Raw genomic sequence first — 20,490 nt, 5'->3', positions numbered from 1 at the left:
CCTGCCCATGAGAAAAAAGATCCAACCCCACCCACCAGAAGACAGGCAGCAGTCCCCTCCACCAGGAAGCCTACACAAGCCACTGAACCAAACTCACCCACTGGGGGCACACACCAAAAACAACAGGAACTATGAACCTGCAGCCTGCAAAAAGGAGACCCCAAACACAGTAAGTTAAACAAAATGAGAAGACAGAGAAATATGCAGCAGATGAAGGAGCAAGGTAAAAACCCACCAGACCAAACAAATGAAGAGGAAATGGGCATTCTGCCTGAGAAAGAATTCAGAATAATGATAGTAAAGATATCTAAAATCTTGGAAACAGAATGGAGAGAATACAAGAAATGTTTAACAAGGACTTAGAAGAACTAACGAGTAAACAAACAATGATGAACAACACAATAAATGAACTTAAAAATTCTCTAGAAAGGATCAGTAGCAGAATAACTGAGGCAGAAGAACGGATAAGTGACCTGGAAGATAAAATAGTGGAAATAACTGCTGCAGAGCAGAATAAAGAAAAAAGAATGAAAAGAATTGAGGACAGTCTCAGAGACCTCTGGGACAATATTAAATGCAGCAACATTCGAATTATAGGGGTTGCAGAGGAAGAGAAAAAGAAAGGGTCTGAGAAAATATTTTAAGTGATTATAGTTGAAAACTTCCCTAATATGGGAAAGGAAATAGTCAATCAAGTACAGGAAGTGCAGAGAGTCCCATACAGGATAAATCCAAGGAGAAACACGCCAAGACACATATTAAACTATGAAAAATTAAATACAAGGAAAAAATATTAAAAGCAGCAAGGGAAAAGCAACAAATAACACACAAGGGAATCCCCATAAGGTTAACAGCTAATTTTTCAGCAGAAACTCTAAAAGCCAGAAGGGAATGGCAGGACATATTTAAAGTGATGAAAGGGAAAAACCTACAGCCAAGATTACTCCACCCAGCAAGGCTCTCATTCAGATTTGATGGAGAAATTAAAACCCTTACAGACAAGCAACAGTTAAGAGAATTCAGCACCACCAAACCAGCTTTACAACAAATGCTAAAGGAACTTCTCTAGGCAGGACGCACAAGAGAAGAAAAAGACCTACAAAAACAAACCCAAAACAATTATGAAAATGGTAATAGGAACATACATATTGATAATTACCTTAAATGTAAATGTATTAAGTGATCCAACCAAAAGACACAGACTGGCTGAATGGATACAAAAACAAGACCCATATATATGTTGTCTACAAGAAACCCACTTCAGACCTAGGGACACACACAGACTGAAAGTGAGGGGATGGAAAAACATATTCCACATATGGAAATCAAAAGAAAGTTGGAGTAGCAATTCTCATATCAGACAAAATAGACTTTAAAATAAAGACTATTACAAGAGACAAAGAAGGACACAACATAATGATCAAGGGATCAATCCAAGAAGATAAAATGATTGTAAATATTTATGCACCCAACGTAGGAGCACCTCAATACATAAAGCATTTAAGTGTTAACAGTCATAAAAGGGGAAATCGACAGGAACAATAATAGTAGGGGACTTTAACACCCCACTTTCACCAATGGACAGATCATCCAAATTGAAAATAAATAAGGAAACACCAGCTTTAAATGATCTGTTAAACAAGATGGACTTAATTGATATTTATAGGACATTCCATCCAAAAGTAACAGAATACACTTTCTTCTCAAGTGCTCATGGAATATTCTCCAGGATAGATCATATCTTGAGTCACAAATCAAGGCTTGGCAAATTTAAGAAAATTGAAATTGTATCAAGTATCTTTTCCAACCACAAATCTATGAGATTAGATATCAATTACAGGAAAAAACTGTAAAAAGTACAAACACATGGAGACTAAACAATATGCTACTAAACAACCAAGAGATCACTGAAGAAATCAAAGAGGAAATCAAAAAATACCTAGAAACAAATGACAATGAAAACACGACGATCCAAAACCTATGGGATGCAGCAAAAGCAGTTCTAAGAGGGAAGTTTTCAGCAATAGAATCCTACCACAAGAAACAAGAAACATCTCAAATAAACAACCTAACCTTACACCTAAAGCAATTAGAGAAAGAAGAACAAAAATCCCCCAAAGTTAGCAGAAGGAAAGAAATCATAGACATCAGATCAGAAATAAATGAAAAAGAAATGAAGGAAATGATAGCAAAGATCAATAAAACTAAAAGCTGGTTCTTTGAGAAGATAAACAAAATTGATAGACCATTAGCCAGACTCATCAAGAAAAAAAGGGAGAAGACTCAAATCAATAGAATTAGAAATGCAAAAGGAGAAGTAACAACTGACACTGCAGAAATACAAAGGATCATGAGAGATTACCACAAGAAACTCTATGCCAATAAAATGGACCACCTGGAAGAAATGGACAAATTCTTAGAAAAGCACAACCATCCGAGACTGAACCAGGAAGAAATAGAAAATATGAACAGACCAATCACAAGCCCTGAAATTGAGACTGTGATTAAAAATCTTCCAATGAAAAAAAGGCCAGAACCAGATGGGTTCACAGGCGAATACTATCAGACATTTAGAGAAGAGCTAACACCTATCTTCTCAAAGTCTTCCAAAATATAGCAGAGGGAGGAACACTCCCAAACTCATTCTACAAGGCCACCATCACCCTAATTCCAAAACTAGACAAAGATGTCACAAAGAAAGAAAACTACAGGCCAATATCACTGATAAACATAGATGTAAAAATCCTCAACAAAATACTAGCAAACAGAATCCAACAGCACATTAAAAGGATCATACACCATGATCAAGTGGGGTTTACGCCAAGAATGCAAGCATTCTTCAATATACGCAAATCAACCAACGTGATATACCATATTAACAAACTGAAGGTTAAAAACCATATGATCATCTCAATAGATGCAGAAAAAGCTTTTGACAAAATTCAACACACATTTATGATAAAAAACTCTCCAGAAAGCGGGCATAGAGAGAACCTACCCCAACATAATAAAGGCCATATATGACAAACCCACAGCCAACATTGTTCCCAATGGTGAAAAACTGAAACCATTTTTTCTAAGATCAGGAAAAAGACAATGTTGCCCACTGTCACAGCTATTATTCAATATAGTGTTGGAAGTTTTTTAGCCACAGCAGTCAGCAAGGAAAAAGAAATAAAAGGAATCCAAATCGGAAAAGAAGACATAAAACTGTCAGATTTTGCAGATGACATGATACTATACATAGAGAATCCTAAAGATGCTACCAGAAAACTACAGGAGCTAATCAATGAATTTGGTAAAGTAGCAGTATATAAAATTAATGCACAGAAATCTTTTGCATTCCTAAACACTAATGATGAAAAATCTAAAAGAGAAATTAAAGAAAAACTCCCATTTGGCACTGCAACAAAAAGAATAAGATACCTAGGAATAAATCTACCTAAGGAGACAAAAGACACTCTAGTCAGAAAGCTATAAGACACTGATGAAAGAAATTAAAGATGATACAAACAGATGGAGTGATTACCCTCAGAATGGGAGAAAATATTTGCAAACGAAGCAACTGACAAAGGATTAATCTCCAAAATATACAAGCAGCTCATGTAGCTCAATATCAAAAAGAGAAACAACCCAGTCCAAAAATGGGCAGAAGCCCTAAACAGACATTTCTCCAAAGATGATATACAGATTGCAAACAAACACGTGAAAGGATGCTCAACATCACTAATCATCAGAGAAAGGCAAATCAAAACTACAGTGAGGTATCACCTCACATCGGTCAGAATGGCCATCATCAAAAAATCTACAAACAATAAATGCTGGAGAGGGTGTGGAGAAACGGGACCCCTCTTGCACTGTTCGTGGGAATGTAAATTGATACAGCCACTATGGAGAACAGTATGGAGGTTCCTTAAGAAACTAAAAATAGAAGTACCATATGACCCAGCAATCCCACTACTGGGCATATACCCTGAGAAAACCATAATTCAAAAAGAGTCATGTATCCCAATGTTCATTGCAGCACTCTTCAAAATAGCCAGAACATGGAAGCAACCTAAGTGTCCATCGACAGATGAATGGATAAAGAAGATGTGGCACATATATACAATGGAATATTACTCAGCCATAAAAAGAAATGAAATTGAGTTATTTGTAGTGAGTTGGATGGACCTAGATTCTGTCATACAGAGTGAAGTAAGTCAGAAAGAGAAAACAAATACTGTATGCTAACACATATATATGGAATCTAAAACAAAAATTGTTCTGACAAACCTAGCAGTAGGATAGGAATAAAGATGCAGACATAGAGAACGGACTTGTGGACAAGTGGAAGGGGGATGGTAAGCTGGGATGAACTGAGAGAGTAGCATTGACATACGTACACTACCAAATGTAAAATAGATAACTAGTGGGAAGCAGCCGCATCGCACAGGGAGATCAGCTTGTTGCTTTGTGACCACTTAGAGGGGTGGGATAGGGAGGGTGGGAGGGAGATGCAAGAGGGATGGAATATGGGGATACATGTATACATATAGCTGATTCAGTTTGTTGTACACCAGAAACTAACACAATTTTGTAAAACAATTATAATCCAATAAAGATATTTAAAAAAAATGAAAGGGCAACGTACTGAATGGGTGAAGATATTTACAAATGATATACCTGATAAGGGGTTAATATCCAAAATATGTAAAGTACTCATACAACTTAATATCAGAAAAAACAAACAATCTGATTAAAAATGGGCAGAGGACCTGAACAGACATTTTTCCAAAGAAGACATACAGATGGCCAATAGGCACATGAAAAGATGCTCAACGTCACTAATTATTAGAGAAATGCAAACCAAAACCACAGTGAGATATCACCTCACACTTGTCAGGATGGCAATCATCAAAAAGACAAGAAATAACAAGTGTTGGTGAGAATGTGAAGAAAAGGGAACCCTTGTGCACTGTTGGTGAGAATGTAAATTGGTGCAGCCACTATGGAAAACAGCATGGAGTTCCCTCAAAAAATTAAAAATAGAAATACCATATGATCCAGCATTTCCACTCCTGGGTATTTAGCTAAAGAAAATGAAAACACTAATTCGAAAAGACATATGCATCCCAATATTCACTGCAGCATTACTTACAATAACCAAGATATAGAAGCAACCTTAGTGTCCATCGATAGGTGAATGGATAAAGAAGTAGTGGTATATATACACAATGGAATATTACTCAGCCATAAAAAAGAATGAAATCTTGCCAATTGCAACAACATGGATGGACCTGGATGGTATTATGCTAAGTGAAATAAATCAGACAGTTACAGACAAATACTGTATGATTTCACTTACATATGAAATCTGAAAAGCAAAACAAACTAACAAATATAACAAAACAGAAACAGACTTAACAAATACAGAGAACAAAGTGGTAGTTGCCAGAGGACCGAGGGATGGGGAGTTGGGAAAAGAGCTGAAGGTGATTAAGAGGTACAGACTGCCAGTTAGGAAATAGAGAAGGCCCAGGGATGTGATATACAGCATGGGGAATATAGTCAATAATATTATAGTAACTGTATGGTGCGTAATCTATAGAAAGATCAAACCACTACGCTGTGTACCTGAAACTAATGTAATATTGTAAGTCAATTATAATTTGATTAAAGGAAAAGATATCTAAAGATAAACATATCACCCTAAGGAAGATGGTCAGTGTGGGACTTAGAAGAAATGGAGGAGCAACATTGGAATTATATAAGAATGGCTTCTAAGGAGGAAAGCAGCCTGGCTTTTGAAATGTTCCAGATTTCACTAACCTGACAGCCAGCACAGGTCACTGAGGTGTGGTGATAATTAAGTTCCCCAGGCCTTATGGTCTGCTCCTTCCAGTAGCAGGTCTCTTTCAAGCTTTTTACCTTCTACTTGAATCTGCCTCCATCAGGGGGAAACAAGGCATGCTCTCTCAAATGACATGGGTCCATAGGTTTGCCTTTTTGTGTGCAATGTTATCAGATTTAGGCATTAGTGTTTACAAGTTTTTTTGTTTTTCCTATGCTTGAGATATCTGGCCTTTGAAGATTTAGTAGTATTCTTCCGTGATACCATCTAGTCTTAATGTTTTTGGTGGGGCTTCCTCTGAAACCATTCTCCCCACCTTTTTAAAGAGAATATTGAAAGTATAAACTTTCTCTCTCTACTGGGGTCAATTTTATTAAATTATAGCTTCCCAGAAATTCATTCATATCACTAATTTTTTGGCATAGATATGTACAAAATAGTCTCATAATTTAAAAATTTCCTTGGTTCAACGGTTATATTCCACTCTTCCTTTTTTATTTTTGTAAGCTCCTGCTTTTTCCCTTTGTTTAACTTACCTAATGGTTTGATTATTTTGCTACTCTTTATTTCAGGTACTTCTTTTTACTTTACCAGTAAGCCTGTTCTGCTTATAACTCATGAATTTCTTTTTAAATTTCAAAAACTTAGAGATATAATTTATGTACAATAAAATGCACATATTTTAGGTACACAATTTAATGAGTTTTGGCTAATGTATATATCTATGTGACCACTACCACAGTCAGGATATAGATTATTTCCGTTGCCCCAGAAAATTCTCTTATGCCCCTTTGCAATCAGTATGACCTGCCCCAATGCTCCAGGAAATCAATGATGCTATTTCTATAAGCATTAGTTTTGTGTACCAGAGCTTCATGTAGTTGGAATCATATATGCATTATTTTTGTGCCTGGTTTCTTTTGCTAAACATAATTTTTGTAAGAGTCAACTCATGCTGTTTTATGTATCACTGTTTCCTTTGTTTTTATTATTCTGTAGCAATCATAGGACAATTTGCTTATTTATTCTCCTACTGATGAACATTTGGGTTGTTTCCAGTTTGGGATTATTACAAAATTCATATAACAGTCTTTTTATGGATATGGGTTTTCATTTCTCTTTGATAAATAACTAGGAGTAGAATTGCCAGGTGATAGTGTAGGGGAATTTATCTTTAAAAGAAACTTCCAATCGGTTTTCCAAAGTGATTGTATGATTTTACATCCCAACCAGCAATATATGAAAATTCTATTTGTTCCACATCCTTTTTAACATTTTGTATTGTTAGTCTTAAATTTAAGCTATTCTAGGGGGTGCGTAGTAATATTTCATTATGGTTTAATTTGCATTTGCCTTATGACTAATGATGTTGAGCATGTTTTCATATACTTATTGGCCATTCATACCTTATTTTACAAAGTGTCTGTTCAAGTCTCTTGTACATATTTTCATTGGATTATTTTATTACTGAGTTGTAAAAGTTCTTTACATAGTCTAGGTACAGGGCCTTTTAAAAAATACACATACTCTGAATATCTTCTCTTCTCTTATTCTGTAGTTTGTCTTTACTTTTTACATTCAGTTCTGTTGATTTTTCCTTCATGTGTTTTGAATCTCTTTTATCATCTGCATATACACTTGTATATCTTTTTTAATGTAGTTAGCTTATTTGTCATTTCTAAATATCTCTATTTTTGGTAATACTCCTTGATTGCAGTATTATTTGAAATTTCTTTATGTTTCTTATGTTTACCATTTGTATGGCATATCTTTTTCTCTTCTTTCCCTTGCAATCTATCTGGTACTTATATTTAAAGTACAACTTTTGTAGAAAATAAATAATTACTGTTTAAAGCCTCTAAGTTTTGGCATGGTGTTCTTGCAACAAAAGTTCATTAATATAACTATATTTTGCAAATATTTTATGTTAACTACTTATTCTTGGTCTGTCATTGAAAGAGATGTGCTGAAGTCTACCACTGTAACTGTGAATTTGTCCCTGTCTCCCTGTAATTCTATGAATTTTCCCTTTATACATTTCAATACTATTCTTAGGTGCACAGAAGTTTATGACTATTATATATTCTTGGTAGATTATGTTTACCAGCATGAAATATCCCTCTTTATGTCTTTTAATGCTTTCTGCCTTAAATTCTATTTAGTCTGTTATTAGCTTTGCTACACCAGATTTTAGAGGTTAGTACTTGCTATCTATTTTTTTTTAACATTTTGCTTCATACCAGGGATGAGTGACACCTTTCTAGCTATGACCTTAGAGAGGCAAATGAATATATTCAATTCTAAGTTCATGGAAAGCTTATAATTAGACTTTTAAAATTTAACCAATCTGAAAATCTCTGACCTTTAATTAGCAGTTGGATTCAATTATATTTATCACGGTTGCACATATATTTGCACATGGTTTTTTTTTGAAATAAATAAATTTATTAAACATTGTCATCGTTGCTGTGCGTGGGCTTTCTCTAGTTGTGGCGAGCAGGGGCTACTCTTTGTTGTGGTGCGTGGGCTTCTCATTGTGGTGGCTTCTCTTGTTGCAGAGCATGGGCTTTAGGCACGTGGGCTTCAGTAGTTGTGGCATGTGGCTTCAGTAGTTGTGGCTTGTAGGCTCTAGAGCGCAGGCTCAGTAGTTGTGGTGCACAGGCTTAGTTGCTCTGTGGCATGTGGGATCTTCCTGGACCTAGGGCTCAAACCCGTGTCCTCGGCATTGGTGGGCAGATTCTTAACCATTGTGCCACCAGGGAAGCCCTTGCACTTAGTTTTGCTACCTCATTTTGTATTTTCTGTTTACCATGATTTAAAATATATTTTTCTCCTTCAATGTTTCCCATTTGATTAACCAAATTTACTTTATTCTCTTTATTTTTGATTATGAATTTAGAACTTACACATACTATGGACATACATACTTTAAGAAAACTATGCAGAAATTTAAACATTGTATTTAAATGTATATATTTTTAATAATGTACATGGTTAATCAATATCTATGGCTTTCCTCAGCAGGAAAGGGTCCTCAGCTCTTTTTCTTTCTTTAAAATAGGTTCTCCAATGTCATTTATTTCTCAAATTGTCTTCAGATTTTTATTTTCTAGTCAATATATTTTAGATTGACTACCATATTTTACTGATTTCTTAGCTTATTGTTAATTTTTGCATCTGAATCATTCTGCCGGTATTCATCTTTTTCTTGCTGAATATGGTAGATATTTCTGGTGTTTACCAGTATCAGACTTTCTTTTATCTCCTGAGCATATAAAAAACTTCACTTCCCATCCATGTGCCTATTTCTGGCCAGTTAGATGTGAGTAGAATAATGTGTGTCACTTTGGGGCTGAGGAAGTGAAAAGCCCTTATGTGAATGTCCATTCTCCTTCTTCCTCTGCTGCAGTGGAGGATGGAGGCAGGGGACTAGTTTTCAGATGGCAGCACAAGACTGAAGCAGCCTGGATCACTGAGTTATCAGCTCTATAGAGTTACCTGGACTACAGAAAATTTTGCCTGAAGAAGATATAAACTTTTGTTGTGTTAAGCCACTGAGATGTGGGGATTGCTTGTTATTGCAGCATATGCCTATCCTATCCTGACTAATGCATTGAAGTGTATCCTTTAATTATGCTTTTAGTAAGGTAGTAACTTAGTCCTTGTGTGTCTGAAGATTTCATTAATTCATTCTCACTCTTAATTGATAATTTGGCTGGGTTTAGAAGTTCAGTTTACAATTATTTTTCCTGCTGCATTTTATCTTTTGATAGGTATTATTGTTGATGCAATAATGCTGTGAGTCTGATTTATCTTTTCTCCATGATGGTTTTAACATTTTATCTTTATCCTTGATGTTCTATAATTGCATTGTGATGTTTTTAGGTTTGAATTTCACCAAATTTTCTATGTTGCTATAGCAAACTTCTGAGCTGATAGAAAAATGTCTGATCTTTGTCATAGGAGACTAGGACATCATTGGACAAGGCATTAACTGAAGCAGAAAAGAGAAGAAAAAGCCAAAATGTAAAAGAAAGTTGTACACTGAAGAGGTTATGAATGGAAAAACATCCTATATTCATGGATTGGAAGACCTAATATTGTTAAGATGGTAGTGAGACCCAGACTGGTCTATGAATTCAACTCAATCTCTACAAAAATCCCAGTTGGTTTCTTTGTAGATATTGATAAGTTGATCCTAAAATTCATATGGAAATTCAGCAGATCCAGCATATCCAAAATAATCTTGAAAAAGAAGAACAAAGCTGGAGGACTCACACTTCCTGATTTCAAAACATATGACTAAGCTATAGTAATCAAGATAGTGTGGTACTGGCTAAGGATAGACTTATAGATCAAGAAAACAGAATTGAGGATCAAGAACTAAAACCCCAAATTTGTAGTCAATAGATTTCAACAGGGTACCAAAACAATTCAATGGGGAAAGAATAGTCTTTCCAGTAAGTGATGCCAGGACCACTGCATATCCATATGCAAAATAATGAAGTTGGACCCCTACCTCACACTATATATAAAAATTAACTCAAAATAGATACAGTTCTAAATGTAAGAGCTAAAATTATAAACTCTTAGAGGAAAACATAGATGTAAATCTTCTTGATCTTGGATTAGGCAATAGTTTCTCAGGTATGACACCAAAAGCACAAGCACCAAAAAAATATATATATATGTAAATTGGACATCATCAAAATTAAAAACTTTTGTGCTTCTGAGAACACCATCAAGAAAGTGAAAAGACAACCCATAAAATGCGAAAATTTTTTGAAAATCACACATCTGATAAAGGACTTGTATCTAGAATATATATATAAAAAAACTCCTACAACTCAATAATTAAACAGATAAATAACTTAAAGATGGGCAAAGGATCCAAATAGACATTTCTTCATGCAAATGAACAATAAGCACATGAAAAAATGCTCAACATCTTAGCCATCAGGAAGATACAAATCAAAACAACAATGAGGTACCCATTATACACACTAGGATGGCTATAATTAAAAAGACAGTTAATAATAACAGAGAGGATGTGGAAAGATTGAAACCCTCATACACTGCTGGTGGGAACAGAAAATGGTTCAGCTGCTGTGGAGAATACTCTGGCAGTTCCTCAAAAGTTTAAATATAGAGTTACCATATGACCCAGCAATTCCACTCTTAGATACATACCTAAAAGAAATGAAAACATGTTTCACCCAATAACTTGTACATGAATGCTCACAGCAGTATTATTCATAATAGCTAGAAGTAGAAACAACTCAAGTGTCCATCAATGATAAGTGGATAAACAAAATATGCTATAGGTACAATGGAATATTATTTTCAACAAAAAGGAATGAAGTGCTGATACATGCTACAACATGAATGAACCCATAAAACATTATGCTATGTGAAAGAAGTCACAAAAAACCACACATCATAGGATTCTATTTATATGAAATACCCAGGATAGGCAAATTCATAGAGACAGAAAGTAGTTTGGTGGTTGCCTAGAACTGAGGGGGCTGGAAAGAAATGGGAACTGACTGCTAAAGGTTACAGGATTTCTTTTGGGGGTGATTAAAATGTTTTAAAATTGATTGTGATAATGGCTGCAAAACTCTGAATATACTAAAAACCATTGAAGTATACACTTCAAGCGGATGAGTTGCATGGTATATGAATTATATCCCGATCAAGCTGCTATTATAGAAAAGACTATGAAGGGTCACACCTTGGGAAGCCCAAGTATGATACCAAGTCCCAGAGGAAAGCACAAGGCTGAGAATGGGGAGTGAAGCCAGGAAGACTGGAGCCACGTAGACATAGAAACGGAGCCAGAGATGATGAGAAACTTGGGCTGGAGCAAATTAAGGAGATTCTGGAGCAGATGAAGGTGAAAGTTCACTTTTATTGGGGACTGGTCATTTGGTATGTGGGTAGGTCAGCTCAACTGAAATAAATACTGTATTTCTCAGTGTATCAGCAGCCTAATTCTGGGGCTTGTAGCCCCTCTCTTCCTCGTCAATAATCCATAATGCAGATTCTCCCTACTCTTGATTTCCTAGAGATGGAGGAGAAGCTGACCTGTTTCTCCATAGGCTACTAAATAACAATGATAATAGCCCACACTGAACAGTTACTGTGTGCCAGGCATAGTTTTCCAAGGTGCTTTACATTACTGACCCATTTAATTCCTCATAACAAGCCCATGGCATAAGTAACATCATTATCCTTATTTTACAGATGAGAAAACTGAGGCATAGAACAGTTAGGTATCTTGCCCCAGGTCAGATGCCTCGTGAGTGGAAAGAATTGGTTTTGGTCTTAGTTGGGATAACTTGGTGAAGCACATCCATTTTCATCAAGGCATCACAGTGGATTGAAGACAACTGTGGTTTCTCGGTTGCCTAGTTCAGCACGTAGGGTTTTGGACGCACCTGCACTCCAGTAAGGCAAGGTTGGTGCGTGAGTCCCAGCTCCCACCAAGGCCCCACAACCTCCTGCCATTTCCAGGGAATGTCAGTTAGAAAAAAGGGAGACAGAAATAAATGTGGCCACTACAGCCAAATCACAGCCCCGGACCTAGGAGCAGAGCAGAGAACCCATCCAGAGCACTTGTTCACTCACTCATTCAAACATCTACCAAGTGACTTCTTGCTTCATGGGCAGGGACTGGGAATATATAGAGAGAAGGAAAACAGGGGAGATGTTTTGGAGGAACTCCAAGGCATGGCTCGGTGTGATTACCTTCACATATTGGGGGCGGCCCTTCAAACTGCAGGTAAGTTCCAAGTTTGCAGGTCAGGATTTCATTCCCAACTAAGGTAAAGCCAGGGAGGCACCTGTAGCGTACGATGTCACCTGTCAAGGAGAGACCAGTATGGGGATTCCCTGGAGAAGTCTGGGCAGGGCTGATTGGCACCCCTTAGTAGCTTGAACCCACTTCCAGGCAAGATGATCAGTGGCGGGCTGTGCTCTGTTCAGACTAAATTACTAGCTCAACTCCAGTCAAATGACCCAGATGACGGTGGCTCCCCTCTCACAGCTCAGCCTTGCTGAGCCTAACAGCGTTGCACATTCTAGGAACTTTTTATAGTGTCTTGCATGGACTTATTTCTCAAAACATCCTGACTCGAATCATGGAAGAAAACTGCTTTCCTAGCTCCTCTGGCTGCGTATGGCTAAAAACAGAAGTGATTGTATTTTGGGTGAAACTCAGTTGACAGAACATCAACCCTCTTGCACTGGGCCTATTGTTTCTCTCCAAGGACAGGAGGCAGAGATAAGCCCCAGGGGCCAGGCCCCACCCTTCCCCGGCCCCTCCTCGCCAGCCCCATCCTTGCTGGTTTGGGAGGTCTAACCTATGTTGAATTCTTCATTCTCTGTGACGACTTCAGCATTGGGGAGGATGGTGGGAGGAGGGCATTTGGTGAGCGGATAAGCTGAAAAGACAAAAGCAGACAAGTCGGTGTGAGAGCATCATTCTTGGGGCACGTGGTCATTCATTGTTCAGTGCTTCACGTTCTCACTCCTCATCTATCCACACAGCAGATATTAACGAGTACTTATCTGTACACAGGGCAAGATTAGCAAAGCACTATTTTGCTTATCTGCTGCCATCTGTTTTTATTTGCTTTTGATGCAAAAACCAGGAACCATATATCAAGAGTAACAATAAAGGAGAGGATCTAAGAAGGCAGTGACGGTGCCTAGCGCTGAAGGGAGGGGAGAGAAGCATTTACTGAACACCTACTATACGCCAAGCATTTTCACACGCTGTCACCTTGAATTCTCTCAATAGCTGATCCCCCTGAGAGATGTTCCCACTCTACTTATGAGGAAGCTAAGATTCAGAAAGCTTCAGTTACTTCTCTAAGGTCACACAGGAAGTAAGTGGCACAGACAGGATTTGAATCCAGGTCTGGCTGCTCTCAAATCCCATATTCTTTCCACTACTCAGCATCTAAATGCTGTGTGCGGCTTACGTGGGGGACCAGCAAAGACAGCTTGTTTCTCTTCTGACCTTTGGCTAAACACTCTGGCTTCAGTGGATTTTCTAAATCAGAAGCCGTCCCTCTGGGCAGAGACTGGCCTGTGTGGGGAGGGTGTTGCCGAGGCAAAGTTCAGGGTGGGCTCGTAACTTGGCTTTCTTTCATTATCTGGTACGTGGTTGAGTGCTGGATGTGTCAGCTGCTGTTGCCACTGATGTTGCTGTTATTATTTCCAAAGTCACTTCAACCCTTGCTATGTTTTTTGAGATAGCATTTTTTAAAAATTTACAAATGTAACACATTATCATTACTCTTCTATGAGAAGAGTAAGAGGAAAATTAAACTCATACATTGCCTTCTCAGAGATAACCACTGTTAACCCTTTACTGTAAATTCTTAGGGTATATATTTTCTGCACATAGATTTTTCTTTTACAAGATTTGCACCATGTGACATACTTTGCATTGGTCCTCGTGCACTTACTATTATATTGCAAGAATTTTCCCACGTCATCACATTCCTTCAAAAGTATGATTGAAATGACTTCATAGGATTTAATCATATAATCTACTAAAATTTATTTAACAGATACTCTATTGTTAACAATTTAGATTTCCAAAGTTTTGCAATTTAAAATGAAACTGTGATGAACATCCTTCTATATATGCACCTTTTATGAAGTTTTTTCTTTTTATAAAACTAGGAATGATTAGAGTGTATGACTTTTTTTTTTGCGGTACGCGGGCCTCTCACTGTTGTGGCCTCTCCCATTGCAGAGCACAGGCTCCGGACACACAGGCTCAGCGGCCATGGCTCACAGGTCCAGCTGCTCCACGTTACGTGGGATCCTCCCGGACCAGGGCACGAACCCGTGCCCCCTGCATCGGCAGGTGGACTCTCAACCACTGCGCCACCACGGAAGCCCGAGTGTATGACTTTTTTAAACTACAGGCATCTCTCACTGAACATCAATAATCCATTCCTGGAAATCAGACATTCTGTGTCAAGATGCTACTAGGAGCCTACTTCCCATTACTTTAAATGGGAAAAAATTATAATGCATAACCCAAGACCCAAAAAGTACTGAAAACTACAAAATACCTATATATATGCAACAAACCACTACGCTAGAAGGTAAATACTTAAAGCATCACTTCATGATCACCCAATGATTAGTACATTTGTAACAAAACAGCAGTTCTATGCATTGCATATTGCACCATGAACATTGCAGACTTTTCAGCTTGAGACAGAAACCTTAGGCAGAAACAAAGGCTAAATACGAAAGGCACGGCGAGAACGTGTTTGGGACAGCGCTGGGTGGTGGATGCTTCACAGTGAACATCATCACTCTGGGATAACCTCAGAGCCAGTGGCACCTGAAACACCTGTTCCAAATGTTCATGTGGCATTCTGACATTTTACCAATCGTATCTGGAATGTAACTTAAGACTCCTCCTGCATGTAGTTTTATTTAAAATGTCGTATTATGTTTTGAGGATTTAACTTTAATTTTTTCTACAGATGTGTCCACTGAAACACGTCATATTGAGTGACACATAGCTTTATGAAGCCCTCTTGGGGTAACCAGACAGGTTTAATCTTGATTTAACATAAACCAGGGAGGACCAGGCCTGTGTTTGATACATACTTCCATTTTTCTTTCCAGGAAAATTGCTCCAACAGATACTGTCCACAGAACGACAGTTTCTCCAACCCTGGGTGCTTTCATTCTTCTTTCATCTGACTCTTTTAATGATTATCTATTGGGGGTTTGCCCTGGGTCAGGCACTGTGTTAGGTGTGGATGATGCAAGAGTAAAGAGACACAGTCCTTGCCTCACAGAACTTAGAGCCATCGGGGGAAAGAGTCATCAATTTTAATCTTTGTCTACTTGATAGGCGGCAAACAGAGTACCACTTCTTTTCTTTTATTGGCATTTGACAACCAGTTAGGCTAAATATTTTTTTCATATGTTACTAGACTCTTTGCATTTTTCTTTTCTGTTTTTTTTTAACATCTTTATTGGAGTATAATTGCTTTACGATGATGTGTTAGTTTCTGCTTTATAACAAAGTGAATCAGTTATACATATGGTCCCATATCTCTTCCCTCTTGTGTCTCCCTCCCTCCCACATTTTTCTTTTTAACTCTATTCATGTTCTTTGCCTCTATTTTTCCTATAAATTTGAAAAACTCTATGTACAATATATTTAAGATTGATCTTTGCCTATTATTTCCCAATTTATCATTTGCTCCCATCTATTTATGGCACTCTTTTGACTTGTACAAGCATTAAATGTTTATTTAGCCAATTCTCAATGTTTTCCTTTATAGAGCTTAAAAAAATTTGATTCCTTGCATTCTCAGCCTCGTGCTTACCTTTAAAACATACCTTCTAAAACCTTCTAGGACACACTTAACTTTCCCAGAAAAAAAATCAATAAAAGAAATCTCCACCTAAACACCGTGAGGATACCTTAGGGTTTGTGGATATTAGTGTGATCGGGTGATTTCCCATTACATTTTTTAAATTAACTTTTAAAAAATTACAGATTTCTGCTCAATGCAGAAAGCTGGTGGAGTACTGAAAAGCAATAAAACAAAAATTCCCCAAGTCCCACCACCTGGGCACAGCCATTGCTAGCATTTTGGTGTATGACTTTTGATATTTTACAGATAACTCCCCTCCCCTCCCCACCCCCAAACACACACCGCATCTACCATGTTATTGCTGCAGAACTCTAGGGCAGGGGGCCATTCAGGACTCCTGTTTCCTTTTGTCTCCATCTCCCTTGTTCCCCTGGGGGGTGAGGCACTGATACAGCTTTGACTCCATTATGTGTTAACATGCCAACTAGTGGGCAGGGCTCATTTGCCTATGTCATCCAAGTTTTACCACTTGTCTCGATAAAGTCTTTAATAGCAAACGCATCCAGTTCAGAACCATACGTTGCATTTCGTTGTCATGTTTCTTAGTCTCCTTTAGTCTGCAACAGTTCCAAAGTCTTTCCTTGACCTTCCTGACTTTTACACTTTTGAAAATTATATGCAGTTAATTTCTAGTATGTAACACTGTATTACATACATTACCCTCAATTTAGGTTTGTCTGATTCCTCATGATTAGATTCAGGTTGTACATCTTTGATGGGACGATTACAGAAGTGATGCTGGGTCCTTCTCACTGCATCCTATCAGGTGGGGTATGATTTCCCCTTTTATTAATCTCTCAGCCAGATAGCTCTTATTTGGAGTCCATGTTACCTAGACTCTTAACGCTGGAAGCAGATGCTTTCCAAAATTTCCTTCCATTTCCTAAACTATAAGTTTCCAAGGGCATTTTTCTCTGCAATTCTAATCCGATTCTGTCATTAAAAAAAAATACTGTAGAATATTGCCATAAGTCTCCTTAAGGTATTTTTCTTCTTTTTGGTTCTCATATGAAAGGAAATTTATTTAGGGCTAATGTTTGGCTATAAAAAGGCAAACAGGGGCTTCCCTGGTGGCGCAGTGGTTGAGAGTCCGCCTGCCAATGCAGGGGACATGGGTTCGTGCCCCAGTCCGGGAAGATCCCACATGCCGCGGAGCGGCTGGGCCCGTGAGCCACGGCCGCTGGGCCTGCGCGTCCGGAGCCTGTGCTCGCAACGGGAGAGGCCACAACAGTGAGAGGCCCGTGTACCACAAAAAAAAAAAAAAAAAAAAGGCAAACATTCTTTCCCCCATCCCATTCCCAATCCCTGCTCTTTGCAAGTCGGCCTCCTTCTTTTTCTTCAGTTCTAGTCTCAAATACCAACTCTTAAGACACATTTTCCCCAATTATTCTCCACGAAGTAGATCCTCTACCTTTTCATTTGCTATCTTACTTGTTTCTTTCATAGCACATATTACAAGTTGCAAAGATTTCATTTGTTTACTTACTTGTTTGTTATCTCTTCTTGGGGGAAGAAAGCTGTATGGGGAGCAGGCATTTCACAGAGCAGGAAGCAATAAACATACTTATTCTTTAATGATAATGAATAGATAATGAAGATATGAAAGGATGCACATCCTCATCTTCAACATAAAAGTGAAATGCTATCCACCAGGTTGGCAAAAATTTAAAAGTCCAATAAAGCCCAGCGTTTGCAAGGATGTAGTGCAACAGAAGCTCTACCTCTGTTGCTAGGAAGAGTGTAAATTGTTATAACTACTTCGTGTGATCAGTTTGGCATTACCCAGTAAAACTGAATATGTGAATACTTACAACCTCACAATTCCACACAGGCATGTACCCTAGAGAAACTCTTGTCCACAAGAAGGAATGTACAACAATGCTCAGATTGTTTGAAATAAAATAACTTGAATGCCTATTAAGAGTAGACTAGATAAATCACTATTTTCACGCAATGGAATACTAGACGGCATTGAAAAATGAACTAAATCTAGTCACATGCATCTGCATGGATTTCAAAAGCTTAATTTTGAGTGAAAAAAGCAGGTCACAGAAGAACACTTATTGAACAATTCTATTCACATAACAGAAATAACATGTGAAATGAAACAGTATATATTTTTGGAGACATACACCTATGGAGTAAAATTATAATGTAAAGCAATGAATGGTCAACAGAAAATTCAGGACTGTGGTTAACTCTGGGGGTCGGGCAGGGGGAACGTGTTGGGGGCGGTGCACAGGGGCTTCCAAGGCACTGGTGTTCTTTTTCTTAGGCTCAGCGATGGGTGTTCATCTTATTCTTCTTTAAACGGCACATGTATGTTACACACAATTTTTACACATTGCTATATTCCACAATTTATCAAAAGCCCTATGAGTGGGTGGAATGTGCCTTCTTGTTCACTCGGCCCCTTGCAAAGAGCCTGTCCCACCCGAGCCCATTGGCCTGGGCCTAGCAGTAGATCCTCTCGCCCAGGCCCATGTCTGCTCTCTGGTCAATGAGGCCTTGGACCATGGTCTGAGCAAGCACCTAAGGGTCTCATGTCTCACCTGAGGGCATCAGGGGCACAGTGGCCAGGACACACACAGAAGCAAGCGCTCTCCTGGGCAGACTTACTCAGGAGAACTCGGGAACAAGGATGCCCCAGGGCAGGGCTGGGCCTCCTTCACCTGGTCCTGGCGCAGGTGAATGCTGAAGAGCAGGGACCAGAGATCTGGCCTAGGACTGAGGTGATTTCATAAGGATCCTGTTAATCTCTAAATATAATAATGATGATCATGATAATGGTGATTACTAACACTGCCGTTTATTGAGTACCTTTTATACTCTGTGCCTAGAGCTAGGCATTCCCATGCATGATTTCATTTAACTCTGTGAGGTTAGGTACTGATATGATTCCCATTTTGTGGATAATGAAATCGAGGCTCAGAAAGGTAAACGACAGACCCACAGTCACATAGCTAATATGTGGCAGAGATTTGAACCCAAGTCTGTGTGACGCTGGAGTCCACACTCTATGGGCAAGTCACATGGAGTCAGAATGACATAGCCTTCAAGACCTGGGTCCCATTAATGGGGTGTGCCCAACAAGAGGGGTGTGGGTACCAAGGCAGATTGAGATGGCGGGTTTCGCATCTCCATATCATGCTCACCTGGGCCCAAGCTCCTTGGGGACAGCGGCTGGAGCCGCCGATGCTCTCAACAATGTTGTTTCTGTCTTTCTGTCTCGATATCACTAACTCTCCCAAGGACTTAAGGCTGAATGCATTCATATTTCTATAAATGCACGTGTGAGGCAGAAACACCCTGCGGTCCCACTGGAGCAGTCAGTGCAGAGCTACAAGGACTGGGTTCTCCTCCCAATTATAGCCATGCAATTTTGGGCAGGCTCTCCTGCCTTCCTTGGCCCTCATTTCCTCATTTGTAAATTGGGGGTAATAATAGCTGCTTCACTACCTCACAGAATTCTTAGAGGTCACAAACTCCAAGCCCCTCATTCCGCAGGTGAAGAAACTGAGCTCTCAAGCTGGGGAGAGACCTACACAAGGTCAGACATTGACTTGAGGTGGAGCCAGGAATAAAGTCAAGCCTTCCTGATTTCCAGTCCAAATAGATGCAATGTTCTGCAAATTGTAAACAAGGGAGGTTATTTCATGGCTGGGCACAAGCCCACGGAGAACGTTTTATAAGTTTTTCTATGCTGTGTCCACTATAACAAAAATGAGGAAATACCTGGGTCCATAACCTTGGGCTTTTAGAAGAAAGCAGGCTGTCGATAAGGACAGATGCACCCTGAATTGTTCATGCTCCTTTATTTGAATTCTCCCTGATTTTGTCTGGGCACAGTAGTTCCTGTGGAGTCGACAGAGGCCCTGGATTCCTTTGGAGTGGACAACCCTCTAGAATGTGCTGAGGGACAGGGTGGGGCACAGGTAAAGGGATAACCCAGCCAAGGAGCTGGTGTGAACGATGGATAAGAAAGAAGCCTCACTCTGCTGCCTCTGAACTTGAACTTGGTGCCAAGGATCAGCGTCACGGGCTTCTCCGCCCTACTAGTGTGGAGGGGAAGGAAGAGAGCTCCGGTGCTGGGAGCTCTCACATACCCTACACAATGAATTCTCATAACCCTGAGGAGACCAAGGCAGAGAAGCCATGTTACTCTTCCAAGTCCCACAGCTGGCAAATGCGGGAGCCAGGAGTCAAGCCCAGCACTTGAGAGTCTGCATT

At 38.9% G+C, this 20,490-nt stretch overlaps 1 protein-coding gene across 1 annotated transcript in view; it reads right to left on the bottom strand.

Annotated features, from left to right (window-relative positions):
* The window catches only part of CSMD2 (CUB and Sushi multiple domains 2), a 641,557-nt gene that overhangs the window by 77,147 nt on the left and 543,920 nt on the right, over positions 1-20,490 (bottom strand). Inside the window, exons 47-48 of the mRNA XM_024765304.1 lie at positions 13,198-13,278; positions 12,584-12,697 (exon numbers count right to left, since the gene is read on the bottom strand). Of these exons, the coding sequence (XP_024621072.1) occupies positions 12,584-12,697; positions 13,198-13,278 (195 nt within the window). The remainder of the gene's footprint in view (positions 1-12,583; positions 12,698-13,197; positions 13,279-20,490) is intronic.

Source organism: Neophocaena asiaeorientalis, unplaced genomic scaffold (genome assembly GCF_003031525.2).
Source record: "Neophocaena asiaeorientalis asiaeorientalis breed wild unplaced genomic scaffold, Neophocaena_asiaeorientalis_V1.1 scaffold409, whole genome shotgun sequence".
Classification (NCBI taxonomy): Eukaryota; Metazoa; Chordata; class Mammalia; order Artiodactyla; family Phocoenidae; genus Neophocaena; species Neophocaena asiaeorientalis.
Note: the sequence above shows the minus strand (reverse complement) of the source record. Positions and strands in the feature narration are given on the sequence as shown.